Genomic DNA, 16,205 nt, shown 5'->3' with positions numbered 1-16,205 from the left:
ACAACCCACTACTGAGGACAGCTATACAAATGGGACAAAAATATACTTAAAAATATCAAAGAATTAAAAAGAGACAAATTACTTCACCTGGGAAAGTAGCTCAGAGACAAGAACCTGACTTGTTGGGGCAGGGGGAGAGGGGAGGCACTATTATTTGCTTCTTCCCAAAGGGGCTTCTGAGTGGCTGAGAATCTGGATGTGCTTTTAGCAGAATTTAGTAGCTTCCCTGGTGACTCAGATGGTAAAGAATCCATCTGCAATGCGAGAGACTCAGGTTCAACTCCTGGGTCAGGAAGATGCCCTGGGAAAGGGCATGGCTACCCATTTCGGTGTTCTTGCCTGGAGAATTCCATGGTCAGGGGACCCTGATGGGCTACAATCCGTGGGATTGCAAAGAGTTGGACAAGACTGAAAGACTAACGCTTTCACTTTCACGCAGAATTAGAGACTGGGAAGACAAAGAAAGCGATCAGAACCAGCAAAAAGTTGGGAAAGTAATGATGCTCTCTTTGGGTTGAGACCTTGGAGTTCTACAACCTAATCATAAATGCGTATCTTAAGTAGGCAAAACTCTCCAGGTTAGAGTTCACTTTTGAAATACAGCAACACCTAAAAATAGTTATTTTGGTTTGCAACTGGAAGAAAAAAATTCTCTCTTACACCACCTTCTATTTCAGATTACTTCTGCAAAGAGTACAATGTCCAGTACATAATGAAAAGTAACCAGGCATAACAGCACGAATGAAAATTAGAAGAAATGACAGGCAACAGAACAGACCTACATGGGCTCAAGATACTGCAGCTCACAGAAACTTTAATGAGTGGATAGGCTTAACAGATTAAATACAGTTAAACAGACAGTGAATTGGAACATAGAGCAGAAGAAAATAACCAAAATGAACCAAGTAAAATTCAGAAAGTAACAGACACAGAGGATACATTGATGTCTAACATACATGTAAGAGAACAGGGGGAAAGCAATATTTGAAGAGGCAGCGGATGAAGTTTACAAAGCTAATAACGATGGATCAAAGAAGTCCTACCACCTCATGCAGTGTTTTTTAAAAATCAACAAATAGCTGGATCCTATCAAAACTGTAGAAAACCATGGTCAAAGTGAAAACTATAAAAGCAGCTGGAGAAAAAGACATATTCTTACAAAGAAGCAATCATCAGAGTGACAGTTTACTTTTCCAGAAAAAGAAAAGACAAATCAGAAGACAAGGTAACAGTATCTTAACCAAGTTTTAAAGAATTAACTGCCAACCATTTAAACCAGAAATGTACTTTAAGAATGAAAGCATAATGAATACATTTTCAGCTATAAAAAAAACTGAGAGAATCTGTCACCAGTAGACTCTCACTAAGGGAAGAGTAAAGCATGTTTTTCAGGCAGCATAAAAATGATTCCAAAAAAAGTACAGAAAAGAGGAAAGAACAACAAAAATGGTAAACATATGCAGAAGTCTAACTGAATACAGACTTTAAAAAGTAGTAATATGTTCTTGTGTTGAAAATATATAAAAAATAAAATACATTACAACAATGGCATATAAATTGAGGAATGGGGGGTTAAATGGAGTTAAAGACGTCAAAGTCCTTGTATTATCCAGGAAAAGATTAAGAGTGCCAATTTTAAAAAATGTTTAATAAAGTGAAAATACCAGTTAACAATATATATTAAGTCAAGAATGCATTATAATCTCCAGAGTAACCACTAAAAGAATAGAGAAGTGAATATAAAACTTCTAACAGAGGCTTCAAAATGTAAGCATTAAAAAAATATATAAAACAAAACAAAATGGGACTTCCCTGGTGGTCCAGAGGCTAAGACCGCACGCTCCCAATGCAGAGGACCTGGGTTCAATCCCTGGTCAAGAAACTAGATCACACATGCCCCAACTAAGAGTTCACATGCCAACAGATGGAGTCAAATAAATAAATAATTTTTAAAAAGAACAAAATAAAAACCCATATTCTACCAAAAGGCAAGGAAGGAAGGCAAAAAAGAACACTGAGCAGACAGAAAAAATAGAAAGCATTTAATCACTGCAGATGGTGACTGCAGCCATGAAATTAAAAGACGCTTGCTCCTTGGAAGGAAAGTTATGACCAACCTAGACAGCTTATTAGAAAGCAGAGACATTACTTTGCCAACAAAGGCCCATCTAGTCAAAGCCATGGTTTTTCCGGTAGTCATGTATGGATGAGAGTTGGACTATAAAGAAAGCTGAGCGACGAAGAATTGATGCTTTTGAACTGTGGTGTTGGAGAAGACTCTTGAGAGTCCCTTGGACTGCAAGGGGATCCAACCAGTCCATCCTAAAGGAGATCAGTCCTGGGTGTTCATTGGAAGGACTGATGCTGAAGCTGAAACTCCAATACTTGGGCCACCTGATGTGAAGAGCTGACTCACTGGAAAAGACCCTGATGCTGGGAGGGATTGGGGGCAGGAGGAGAAGGGGATGACAGAGCATGAGATGGTTGGATGGCATCACTGACTCAATGGACATGAGTTTGAGTAAACTCCGGGAGTTGGTGATGGACAGGGAGGCCTGGTGTGCTGCAGTTCATGGGGTCGCAAAGAGTTGGACACGACTGAGTGACTGAACTGAAATAAGATAATTAAAACCCAAGTCACATGTATTAATACTTTGACTAAATAATCCAATTAAGGTGAAGATTTTCAAACTGGATTAAGAAAAAGAAATAAACATCTACTACTTATAAAGGACATCTAAAATAAATGGCTATGGAAAGGCTGAAAGTAAAAATATGAAAAAGATAACTATACAAACATAAGCCAAATCAATCTCTCGTTAACTATAATAATAAAGCAAAAAGCAATTCTGGAGATATAGACAAACACTCCCTAATGATAAAATGTTCAATCCACTAGAAATATACAATTATAAATGTATACAGTCCTAAAGAAAAAGTCTTAAGACACAAAAAGCAAAAATTGGAAGTATACCACAAGGACAAATGGTAAAACCATGATTACAGTAGAAGAACTGAACACAGCAGCTCAGTCGTGTCTGACTTTGAGATCCCATGGACTATACGGTCCATATATACCAGCCATCTTCCCAACCAGGTCGAGCCCAAGTCTCCCACACTGCAAGCGGATTCTTTACCAGCTGAGCCACCAGGGAAGCCCAAGCACAAGCAGCAAAGCTGGCCAACAGAATAAAGAGAGCAATTATCCAGCAACTGCAGGACACATTATTCTTCTCAAGCACAACACATTATTCTTCTCAAGCACAACACGTAACATTTACAAAAACTGACCATCAGCAGGGAATAAAACAAATCTTACTAAGTTTCAAAGCACTGAAGTCAATGCAGGTGAAGCCATGCTTAGAAGGAAAATTATCTAAAATGTATATATTAGAAAACAAGACTGAATATCAATTAACTAATATCATTTTCAAAAACTAGAAAATAATAATATATACCCAAAGGAAACAGAAAGAATAATAAATGACAGATATTAATGAAGTAGAAAATAAATGTAAACAAAAAAGATCAACAGGTCTAGAAGTTGATTCTTTACAAAAAGACAAAATTGATAAATTCCCAGAAAGATTAAGAAAGAAGGCACCAATAACCAGAAAGACTGATTAAGAACGAAGGCATAAATAACCAATGTCAAGAATAAAAAAGGAGGCTATTACTGTACATCCTACAGACATTAAAAACATGAGAATATCTTTAACAAACTTATGCCAATATAGTTGAAGATCTAGGATGAAAAATTATAAGAAATAAACTTATAAAATTGACAGTAAAAGAAAACATTTTAAACATCTGAATGCTATAATACCATTCAACAAACCCAAAAAGGACACTTCAAGGCCAGACAACTTCACCTGTAATTTTTGCCAAATATGTCAAGGTGAAATAATACTACTATCACGAAAATTCTTCCAGAACTCCACAACTTACTTTTAAGGTCAGTATAACTTGCTACCAAAATTTGACAAGGATGTTAAGAAAAAGAAAAATTATAGGACTATTCTACTAACTTATTAGGATGCAAAAATTCTAAATAAAAGATTAGCAAGTGATATTAATGAACATATAAAAAATAACATCATAGCCATGTTGGATTATTTTATATATGCAAGTTTGACTTAACATCTGAAAATCAGTAAAAAAGTCAACACACTAACAGAATAAAAAAGAAAAATCAAATGATTACCTTAATATATATAGAAAAGCATTTGAAACAATTCAGCATCCACATATAACTAAAAACTTTTGGCAAACTAAGGATAAGAACTCCCTTTGAATGAAAAGAAAAACTGGAGGGAGGTGGGAGCGGGGATCGGGATGGGGAATACATGTAACTCCATGGCTGATTCATGTCAATGTATGACAAAACCCACTGCAATGTTGTGAAGTAATTAGCCTCCAACTAATAAAAATAAAGGAAAAAAAAAAAAAGAAAAACTGATGTAGCATTATGAAAAACAGTACAGAGATTCCTTAAATAAATAAAGAGTTACCATATGATCCAGCAAAACCACTCTTGGGCATATATCCAAAGAAAACTATAATTTGAAAAGATAACATGCACCCCAGTGTTCACTGCAGCACTATTTACAATAGCCAAAACATGGAAGCAGCCTGAATGTCCTCTGACAGATGAATGAATAAACAAGATGTGACATATATATACAATGGACTATTACTAAACCAAAAAAAAGAATGAAATAATTCCAATTGCAGCAACATGGATGTATGTATGGGTTATCATACTATGTGAAGACAGAAAAAGAAAAATATCACATGATATCACTTATATGCAAAATCCCAAAAAATGACACAAATGAACTTATCTACAAGCAGAAACAGACTCACAGCAAAAACAAACTTATGGTTACTAAAGTGAAAGGCAGGGGGCAGTTTGGGATTAACATATACATACTACTAAATCTAAAATAAATAGTCAACAAGGACCTACTGTATAACACAGGGAACTACACTCAATATCTTGCAATAATCGATAAGGGAAAATAATCTGAATATATATGCATGTATTTAGCATATATATGCATACATATATATGCATTCATGCTTAGTCGCTCAGTTGTATCAACTCTTGGCAAACCCATGGCTCTTGGCCCACCAGGCTCTTCTGTCCATGGGATTGTCCAAGCAAGAACACTGAAGCCGGTTGCCATTTCCTACATACTTACATACATATATATATATATATATATATAAATAACTAGAATTAATTTCATAAATTAGCTAGGTTCTGGATACAAAGTCAATTAAATATATATATATATATATAGATAGATAGATATATATATTTCTATAGGTTAGCAAAGAACTTAGAAAAAAATTTAAAAAGAAACAATATAGAGCAGAGTAAAAAATATCTAGTAACAAATCTAATACAAGGTGTGAAAGACCTTTAGAGAAAACTATGAAATGTCTTTGAAAGAAATTTTGAAAGATCTAAATAAATGGGAGGAAAATACCATGTTCATGGACCAGGAGATTCAATATTATGAAGATATTAATTTTGCCCATTTATTTATAAACAATGCAATCTCAGTCAAGATCACAACAGTGTTTTTGTTGTGGCTGTTGTTCTGTTTTGGTGGAACTTAGTAGCTGATTCCAAAATGTTCTGTAAATGTAAAAGAGAATACCCAAGAAACTCTTAAAGAACAAGATAAGAGGACTTGGTCTAATGAATATAAACTCCTGTTATAAAACTGCAGTGTGCTATTGGTGCAAAAATATTCCTACAAACAGAAAAAATGGACTAGAGAGCCCAAACACATATTGGAGCACTTGATTTACAAACACAGTAGCCCCACAGGGGCAATCTAGTAAGAAGAGACTGAGAACAGAATGGACAGTAAATCATGCTGGGCCAACTGGATGTCCATAATACTCCTTAAATTAAAACTTTAACCCTATCTCACACAGTATGCAAAAGTTCATTCCCAGTGAATAAAGTTGGGGGTAAATAAAAAATGGGGGTTAAAACAGAAAAGCTTTGGACTTCCGTAGTTGCCCACTCATTAAAACTCTGCGCTTTGCGCTTCCACAGCAAGCGCTGCAGGTTTGAGTCCTGGTTGGGGAAGTTCCCCATGAACATGGTTACAGCCAGAAAAGAAAAAACAAAAAACACCTGAAAAGTTTCTAGAAGATAATGTAGAAGTCTATGTTTATAACCTCAGAGTAAGAAAAGACTTACTGAACAGGACACAATAAAACACTAACCATAAAGAAAAAAAAGACTATTAAGGACTTGGTTTTTTAAAATTAGGAACATCTTTTCATCCTCAAGGATGAATGGGCAAGCAACTGAACGAAGACTGTGCCACAAGCACAGCCAACAGTGAGCTCATGTTCAGAATATATTTTAAAATACCTACAAATCAGTAAGAAAAAAACCCAAACAACCCAAATGCAAAGTGGTCAAGAGACCTGAACACTCATATCACAAAATGAGAAGGTGCTCAATCTCATCAGTAAGGAAAAAGCAAATTAACTCCACAATGTGACATTGCTGCAAAATCACCACAGAGGCTAAACTTACAAAGACTGACAGTGTTGGCAAGGATAAGGAGCAAGGGAAAATTCCCATTTGCTGTGGGTGGGAGTATGTTGGTACAACTACTTTGGAAAACAGTTTGGTATCATCCATTAAAGTTGATGAGGCACATAATCTACAAGCTAAAAATTCCTCCCCTGGATGCATGTCCACAGGCACCAAAAAACACAAACAAGAATTGCTCCAAGGAAGAGCCATTTAGGACTCCATGATGGATCTGTCTCTTTGACTATAACCTTTGCTTTTCATTGCTTTTGTTATTATAATCATACATAATGACCTGCTTCAGGAAGCCCTGTGGCTCTGCCTAAAGAGATTAACACATCCCCTCCCTGAGGTTGGCCATTCCAGAAGATACTTGCAAGATAATAGTCTTTACTTCCTTCCCTTCTCTGTCCTAGAAAAGAACTGGATTCCAGACCCCAACAAGATGCTTATCTTGAGACATTAGTCTGCCATCTTGTCTGTCAGCCATGTTTCTGAATAAAGTTGTTTTCCTTGCCTCAACACCTCATCTCTTGGTTAACTGGCCTGTTGTGCAGCAGAATGACAACAGCCACCTTACCCACAGACCCTAAATAACCATCCAAGGTCCTTCAACAGAACAGTTGATAAATTTGGCTAACAGTTTTCCACACAGCGTGGGGAAATGAATTCCAGTCACAAAGAATCTAGACACATGTCAATACATAATCCATGAGGCCATTCATTCCTTGATCAAAAAAGACAAGCAAAACCAAAACATTGTATTTACAGATAGGCTCTTTGTCACAAAAACTATAAAGAAAAAGGAAGAAGTGTTTACCAAAAAAACATCAAGATAGGTTTTTGTTCGTTTGTTTTTTTACCTTCGGTTGATGATGAGCAGTGATTGGGAGAAGGCCACATAGGGGAATTCTGAGGCATTGCAGTGTTCCATTTTTTATACCGGTGGTGGTTACAAGGTGTTACTTGTGATAAGTCACTGCACTCTGCATTTCTATTTTGTGCATATATGTGTATGAAATTCCAGTTGCTGCTGCTAAGTCGCTTCACTCTGTGCGACCCTAAAGATGGCAGCCCACCAGGCTACTCTGTCCTTGGGATTCTCCAGGCAAGAATACTGGAGTGGGTTGCCACTTCCTTCTCCAGAAATTTCAGTTAAAGGGCATTAATAAATCAAATGTATCTACAATCTAAAAAAAAAATCTCATTATGTCAATACCTATGTATATTGTTTGGAATCAAAAAGAGAATACTCTTAAGGGGGAAGGGGAGTATCCTCACTGTGGCCCATTATTTTTTATAGCTTGAGTGCCAACATCTTACCAAGCACCCTGGACCACTGAGCACTTCTGACTAGTTCAGGTTCCCTACTCATCCATCATGCATTTGATCAGCACTGGTCCAGATAACGCACATTACATAAGGGTCCTGAGATCTTCCGGAACATCTCCGATAACTGATACCCAACACTTGCTCTTCCTTCCTCTCCTCACAGGCTGATTTTCTTTCTTCAGGTCTCAGCCCCAGTGTCATTTCTACAGGAACCTCTCCTTCCTCCCACTCCCACCAGGAAAGGGGTAACCTACATGGTATTCCTCTCCTTGGACTTCAGCGCTCATCATTCTCAGTTTGCACCTATCTCCCAGATCCATTCCTGGGAGGCTGAGTCCTCGATACTAGATCACCAGGACAGCCCATCCAGCCAGTTTCTCTTGGGTCCCACAGGAGAGGCAATGGCAGAAACTTGGAGGCAGGGAGAAGAGAGAAGCTGGACATGTCCTCCACACCCCCTTTTTGCTGGGGTCTCTGTTCTTAGGGGTGGCAGTTTCTCTGGAGGCCCAAACTGTTCCTGCCTGGCTTGGGTTCACTTGGCCTCCAGCAATATCATTCCTGCCACCTTCTCTGTGCCTTTCACTGGTTCTGGTAACCCTGCCTCCATCTAAGATGCCTTTTCACTGAACTCTCTTCATTTGAACTAGGTTAGATTGTTTTCCGCTAAGACAGTGGTGATTTTATATTAATTTATAGGATAATTTTCTCAGCATCTGTCTTCTCCCAATAGGCTGTGAGCTTCATGACACTGGTACTTCAGAAGTGACTAACCAATGTTTTAAATGATACGGTGAGTTAATAAATGCATGCGTGAGCCCACATTAGAAATGGAATACTATGCATTATACAAGGATTTCTAAAATGTCCTTGCTTCATTTGATATGGCACCAATTTATCTGGGGAAACATTTTTCCTATGTTGGTTGAAAATAACCTTTATTGACAGGAACATTTTTACTGATTTCAATTATTTCAATTATTCTAGCAATAACTGTTAACAGGTATAATTTTTCAATTAAGAAGACAAGTTTATCTATCTGTAATAAGTCATCAATGATGAGAGTGGATTGAGTTAGTGGGAGTTAGTGGGAACACAATAAAAACGTTAACTGGAGAAAGATTTAGGGACTTTCCTGGTGGCCCAATGATTGGGACTTTGCCTTCCAATCCTTGATAGGGGAGCTAAGACCCCACAAGCCTTCAGGCCAAAACACCAAAACACAAAACAAAAACAATACTGCAACAAATCAAATAAAGACTTTTCAAATGGTCCACATCAAAAACAAACTCTTAAAGAAAAGGAAGGCTTTGCACCTTATTTTTTATAACCTATTGCAAATGACTCTAGAAAACAAATACTCAGTAGCTCATGGTGTGAGAAGAGTTATCTCCAGGCTGGAAATGTTAATACAATAAACTATCTACTCTACATTGCTGCTTTAGACTTAAAGGCCAATCTGGGCTGATACCAATATTAAATATGCAAGTTTCATATTAATACATATAGTTAAACAACTTCTACAAAATGAACTGGAAAATTCTGATTCTAGGACACTAGTCAGAATTTCTGGAACACAATCTGGAGCTCTGCAGATTCCCTTCTTTTATGGCAGAAAAAGTGCAGAAAAATCAGATTACCTAGAGGTGACCTGATGCATTAGCAAGGTCTTTCAAACCAGTAGCTACGGTCCAGTGTGACCCTTGAATTTCAATCTTGAGAAAACCAGTTCGTACAGCGGAATCACAACTAAATACATACTATGTCAAGAATTTTTAGTTTATAGTAAGGCATTTTGGAAAGCAACAATTTACAAGCTCCAAGTGGGGGATGTATTCTGAATTCTGAAGAGATCAAGGTTCATCTCTTTTCTGCAATACTCTCCTGTTTTTTCTGCTAACTTTTTCACTGTAAAAAATATCCCTATTCTGTTCATTCAAACCAACAGAGAGAGGGCAGGGTCCCATTTCTCTAGTACAGTGTGAGTTCAGGATTATCTGTCATCTCCCGCCACCCAAGATAGTAAAGGAAGACCTTTCTGATGTCTTGGGATAGGGTGGTAGGGGTCTGGTTTTACAAACTGGAATGAGGTGGCATGGTTTTAGTACTAGTCACAATATAAAATACCTCGTGAGGGGGTTTGGGGAAGTGATTGAGTTAAAACAGTTAAAATGCAGTTACATTTCTAATTACTTTACAACCAGATAACTTGCTTTGTTATGCCTAATTAGGTGCAACAACAATATTCCTTTTTCCTCCCTTTTTCCTTTTCTCTTCAGTCATAACTAACATAGGAAATGACCACACCAGCTCTTTACTGATTGCTTCCCTGAAAACAAAAGAGCATTTTATACCTGATCCTGCCATTACCAATAAAGAGAATGAAGCAAAAATTAACTGCCCTTCACCTCTCCTGCCCATTCGGGAAGTACAGCATTCAGTTCCTAAGCACTGATGCTCCCCTCACCCCAGACTCTCTCATCTCCATTCTCATCAACATCACCCACTGACCGGGCGCCCGGTACACGAAGGGCCCCGTCGCCCGACAGGGTTAGCAAAAAACAGCACCTCATTCAGTCTGAATATGACGACTCCTGATGTTTTCCACGCAGCAAAGCGGGGCGGGCGGCCCAGCCCCTAGGGACAGGGCGGCGTCTCGGGTGCCCGCAGCCCAGGACCGCGGGCGGCGCCGCAGCGCTCCCGGCCCCCCACCCGCAGGGACCGGCCGCAGGTCCTTACCCGCCAGTCCGCCGCCGCCGCCTCCATCGCCCGAGTGCCCCTTCCTCCGCTGCAGGATGAAGTAAGGGTTGGCTCTCTCGGTGATCCACAGCGCGTTGGCCAGCAGCACCTCTTCGGGGTTCACCCACATGTTCCCTGGCGCCGCGGGCTCCCTTACAATGGGGCGGCGGGTCGGGTCCGGCACGCACCGGCGCGCAGCCCCGGGCACACGCGCGCCCGCCCGCCTGCCCGCCAGCTAGGTGCGGCGGCGGAGAGCGACTTCACCAGGGGGCGGCCGGCGGGGCCCGGGCCACAGCGAAGCCCCCGCGGGCGGCCGGGGAGGGCGGCGAGGACTCGGGCGCCGCGAGCAGCATCCTCTCCGCGGCGCCGCCGCCCCCCGCGAGCCCGCGGCCGCAGACTCCCGGGCCCCTTGGCTCCGCCGCCGGGTCGGGGCCCACGGCAGCGGGAGGAGCGAGAGGAGGGGGAAGGAGAGCGGGAGGAGGAGGAAGTGGTGTGGCTCAGCCGCGGGATCCGGCTCGGCAGCTGGCTGGGCTGCGGGCGACTCGCGCTGATCCTGCCCCGCGGGTCGGGCGGAGCTGGGCTGGGGTGCGGCTGCTCCCGCAGCGCCCACCCAGGGTCCCGGCCGCCTGCGTCTCCAGCCGCTCAGAGCCCTCCAGGGCACGGCGCGAGAACACTCCGCCTGGGGGCGGCTCGCACCCTCGGCGAAGCCCAGCTCCCGGCTGGAAGGGCGCTCCGGACACTGCGAATGAATGACGACAGCGCGGCTCGCTAGGAGCGAGCCCCGGCGACACCAGCTTCCGCGGACGCGAGTCCTCCGCGGGCCCGGCGAGCCGAACCAGGCCGCTGCAGCTGGCTTCGGGCGAACCTTCTGGGGACCGGGTGGCGAGCACTCGGCCCCACGCCCATCCCAGCAGCGAGGACGCTGCCAGCCTCCGTGGGGCGTGTGTGCGCGCGCGCCGTGTGTGTGTGTGTGTTTATGGTTGACGATCTGTAAGCTGGCGCCACCCCTCTTCCCGAGAAATGTGTCTCAAGCTTCCAGACTTGGAGCTGGAGACAGAGGTCGGAAGTGGACGCAGCCAATGGTTGCTGGTGTTTTTGTTTCCTGCATCCCTAGGCAAGTCATGCGCCAAACTTGTCACCGCCTGTAGCTCCGCCCCCACTCCATTCCATTGTAATTAAAATGGCCCAGCTAAGTGCATTACATCACTTCTTTCCTTGACCTGTAGGGCTTGAGCAAATAGCGAAGTTGGAAGCAGCCCCAAAGCTTAGAGCAACTGATTCACCCCACAGCTGTCCTTATATGAAGCGTTTGGCGCTTCGAGGACCGGATATGGCAGGATTAAAGGATTTATCCACATTTAATGAATGGATTTAAATTTTTTAAAAGAATCATTGTAATTAGAGACACACAAACCAGGCCATCGTTATCTCTAGACAATTTTGCTTTCCCTGGGCATTTCAACTCTCTTTGTAGTGATCATAGCCGATCCACCTACCTATCTGATGACCTTTTTTTCACTTCTGTTTTACACCTAGAAAATCTGTAGATAGCTCAGCAAAGAGTCTCCTCTTGACGGGTGATGGGAATTTAGTAAGCTCTGTTTTGTTGTGGAAGTTGGACAGTACTAGGGACTTCTCCTTTTCCCAATGAGCAAAGCATTCAAATGAGGCTATCTTGTGTGGACTTCACATTTTTTACCTACGCAGCTCTCACTTGGACGGCTGAATTCCTGCAAATGGCCAAATGGCACATCCCAGACATTTTAATGAGACTGCCTCTGCACCTGTTGACTTCCTACTCAGTGGGCTCTCAAGAAGCAGAAGTCTCCCTTTAGGTTATCACATTGACTGACCTTCTGCCTCTTTAGGAAGCATTTAGACTGCTAGACATTTGTGGGAATGTCACACCTTTAACACAGACTCAAAAATGCCATTTGGCACCTTTGGTCAAGGTATTGTGACCTCAGTCATAAAAGTTGATTCCAAATTTTTAAAGAACCAATCAGATTGCAAATCATACATGTGTAAAATTGTATTAATCTTATATTTATGTAATATCAATATTTTGAAGTGCTTCCATAGATATTCTTTTGTTTAAAATTAGCAATTTTAAAACTCCACTAAGTGCTTTCATGGGCTTCCCTGGCGGCTCAGTGGTAAAGAATCTGCCTGCCAATGCAGGACACACGGGTTCGATCCCTGGGTCAGGAAGATCCCGTGGAGTAGGAAATGGTAACCCACACCAGTATTCGTGCCTAGAAAATCCCACAGATGGGGAGGCCTGGCAGGCTACAATCCATGGGGTCACAAAAAAGTCAGACAGGACTTAGCGACTAAAAACCACCAACAAGTGCCTTCATTCTATTAGCTGTTTCATGTGGGATCTAGTTCAACAACCAGGGCTTGAACCCAGGCTCCCTGCATTGGGAGCATGGAGTCTTAGCCACTGGCCCACCAGGGAAGTCCCAGTGCTTCATACCATCTTTCAGAGTGTCCTTATCATACCGCTCAAAGTTGTAGCTTGACATCTCTACCCTAGACCTACAGTGTGATCTTAGTTTAGCACTTTTTATCTATTGATACTAAAGTGTTATTTACTTATATAATTCTTGTGTTCATTCACTGATTCATTCAAAGTGTAATTATTGAGTGTCTTCTCAACTCTAGGCACTAGGGATAACAAGTGAACAAAACATATCAAAATCTCTGTCATCACCAAGATTAAGATGTAAAGTTAATAATTTAAAAAAAATTTATAAAAATTTGCTTTGAGAACAAGATTGAACACCAAGAGGAAGGAAGAAAAATATTTAAGTCCTTAGCTATTTTCTGGCTTTTTTTTCTTTTTCTTTTTTTTTATTTTTTTTGAAGACTTAAGAGCACATTCTGTCCAGGAAATCAGGGCTTCCGTTTCACAGCTGGTTCGGTGGTAAAGAATCTGCCTGCCAATGCTGGAAACACGGGTTAGATTCCTGGATCAGGAGGATCCCCTGGAGGAGGAAATGGCAACTCACTCCAGTATTCTTGCCTGGAAAATTCCGTGGACAGAAGAGACTGGGAGGCTACAGTCCATGGGATTGCAAAGAGTCAGATACAACTGAGCATGCACGCACATAGTAAAAGAACATTGCAAAGAACCAAAGAAATTACAGGAAGTTTATGGCAGCTTGCTGGTCTCATGCTATTAACTGCTCACTTATTAAAATGCAGCTTGGTTTAAAAAAAAAAAAAATCAAATACACCTGAACTAGAAATGACAAATAGAGAACCTAATTAATCCAACCAGTTCCTCAGCAAAATAGGGGAGTATTTTTAGCTTTCAACTCATTTTCATTGGTTTTTAAGACCAAGGATTGTCTCAAACCACTTAAAGAAGCATTCAACAGACACCTAGATAAGATAGGAGTAAATGACTTCACAGTCTTTGTATCAGCTATCTCCTTCCTCCTCCTTCCCCATCCCCATGGAAAAATTCTACTCCAATAGAGTTCTGATGGGCCCCATTGGAGCAATCAGTGGGTTTACTACTTAGTGACAGATCTGACTGAAGCAAAACTGTAAGGATGGGAAATTTGTGTTTCACATCTCTCATCCTGATTCCTACATGTTTCCATCTTTCTGGCTTTTTCACCTTCACAGTGGTGTATTTGCCTCCCTATCCTCACGCTTTGCCCAATAAATCCTCTACTTTGTCTAGTAGGACTTGCCTACCATTGAAAATACCATGGAGTCTTAAGAACTTTATATCTGCCCTTCCCCACCTCTCAACTATAGTGCCCATGCCTTCATAGCCCAGTTCTATGGGAAGTAAGGTGGTGAAAGCTGCAAAACGCTAGTCTTACTAACTATTCCATCACCCAGTAGTCCCAGGGATGGTCAGGTCAGTAGACAATTCAGTTCTAATTTCAGCAAAGAGAATTCACCCAAGAGATTAATAAAATGCTAAAGAAGCCAACTCTTTCCCTTGTCTTCTAGCTAAAGGTAAACTGTCAACAAGGATTTTTTTTTTTTTTTTTACTGCCCAGACCTGCTTGGTCCAACTTGGAAGGGCAATAGTTCTAGGAGAGTATTTGTAATTTCTAGTATCCAGTGAGGTAGAAGGAGAATGGTGACCAGTTGGGATGGGGAAGAGTAATATTGTTTCAAAGATCCAAGCCTTTGCAGTAGCTTTGATATCTGATACAGAGACCTTCACAGTCGATCTGAGTTGCTCATCCAACTGGAAAAACTAGACCAGACAGTCACCACAACAGTCTCCTCTGCAAGTAATGAAGCTAATTGATGATACCAAAGCCGCAGTTTGGTCCTGTCAGCTGTAAGTGGCTGAACAGATCTGCAGCCAGGACCATCCTTATGTATAGTGGGATTTGCGGGGAAAGAGTCTTCGAACTACCTTTGATATCTAATAGTCCTACCTTGCCTCCATTCCGTGAGTCACTCTACCTTTTGAGTTCTGAGATGCTCTGGAAATCAAAACTGACTGAAATATTATATCTCTTCATGTCAGAGAAGCTACGGCCAGATAACCTGTCACATGCATCTGTGTTCCTTGAGTGAAAGAAGGAAAGAAGACAGCAACCTCTCCAGGGGAGAAAAATGAAAAAAGGTATTAGCGGAGAACTGATTAACTGTCATTTAAGAGGGCACATGTTAATGGCTGGGGAAGAATGATGAGGTAAAGAGCTTAGACCACATGGAAAAGTGAATACATACTCACCCTATCTCACACTCATCCTCTGCAAGTTCCTTGAGGCCAAGACTGTGGTGAGATCATTCCTGTATCCCCGGGTTTAACACTGGAATCCCTGTAATGTCCAGCTGGGAAACGCTTATAAGACTCCTGAATTTCTAAACTTCAGAAAAGTCTAGTGATTTAGAAAGAAAAGGACCTTTGAGAGACCCTGAGTGCAGTTGTGTTGACCTCATTTTATATACAAGAAAACTGACGTTCAGAAAAGGGAAAGGACTTGACTTAAAAACTGGTCTTATTATTTAGGAGACTATTATGACCCCCAAACTTAATAGCAATTTTCCCTTCTTTCTGCACTCATTATTTGTCACATTTTTCTCATTAAAATGCTATATGTTTATATAATGTTTTTGTGGCCATTATCTATCACTGTGGCCTGGGTGTTAGGATCCACTGATTGGCTAGAGCTGAGTCACATCCTTACCCTGAAGAGGTGATGGCAGAGGGTAGGGGTCAGTGGGTGTGGGGTAGTGCCTAAAAGAACATCAGAGGGACTTCCCTGATAAAGAATCTTCCTGCCAGTACAGAAGACACAGGTTCGATCCCTGATTCAGGAAGATTCCACATGCTGCAGAGCAGCTAAATCTGTGCGCCACAACTACTGAAGCCCATGCTCTGCAACCAGAAAAGCCACTGCAATGAGAAGCCCATACACCACAACTAGAGAGTAGATCCCACTTGCTTCAACTGGAGAAAAGCCCAAGCAGCAACACAGATCCAACACAGCCAAAAATAAATAAATAAAATAAATAAAATTTTAAAAAAGGATATCAGAGAACGGTTATCAGACAGGTGAAGGACAGTGAGCAAGCCTGCACA

The 16,205-nt window shown here is 41.5% G+C and overlaps 1 protein-coding gene across 1 annotated transcript in view; it reads right to left on the bottom strand.

Moving 5' to 3' along the window:
• The window catches only part of TBC1D9 (TBC1 domain family member 9), a 129,354-nt gene extending 118,577 nt beyond the window's left edge, over positions 1–10,777 (bottom strand). The window contains exon 1 of the mRNA XM_043485786.1: positions 10,637–10,777. Within this exon, the coding sequence (XP_043341721.1) occupies positions 10,637–10,766 (130 nt within the window). The 5' untranslated portion in view covers positions 10,767–10,777. The remainder of the gene's footprint in view (positions 1–10,636) is intronic.
• Between the last annotated feature and the right edge of the window lie 5,428 nt (positions 10,778–16,205).

This window comes from Cervus canadensis, chromosome 1 (genome assembly GCF_019320065.1).
Source record: "Cervus canadensis isolate Bull #8, Minnesota chromosome 1, ASM1932006v1, whole genome shotgun sequence".
Lineage (NCBI taxonomy): Eukaryota > Metazoa > Chordata > Mammalia > Artiodactyla > Cervidae > Cervus > Cervus canadensis.
The sequence above is the reverse complement of the archived record's forward strand: the minus strand, read 5'-3'. Positions and strand labels throughout refer to the sequence as shown.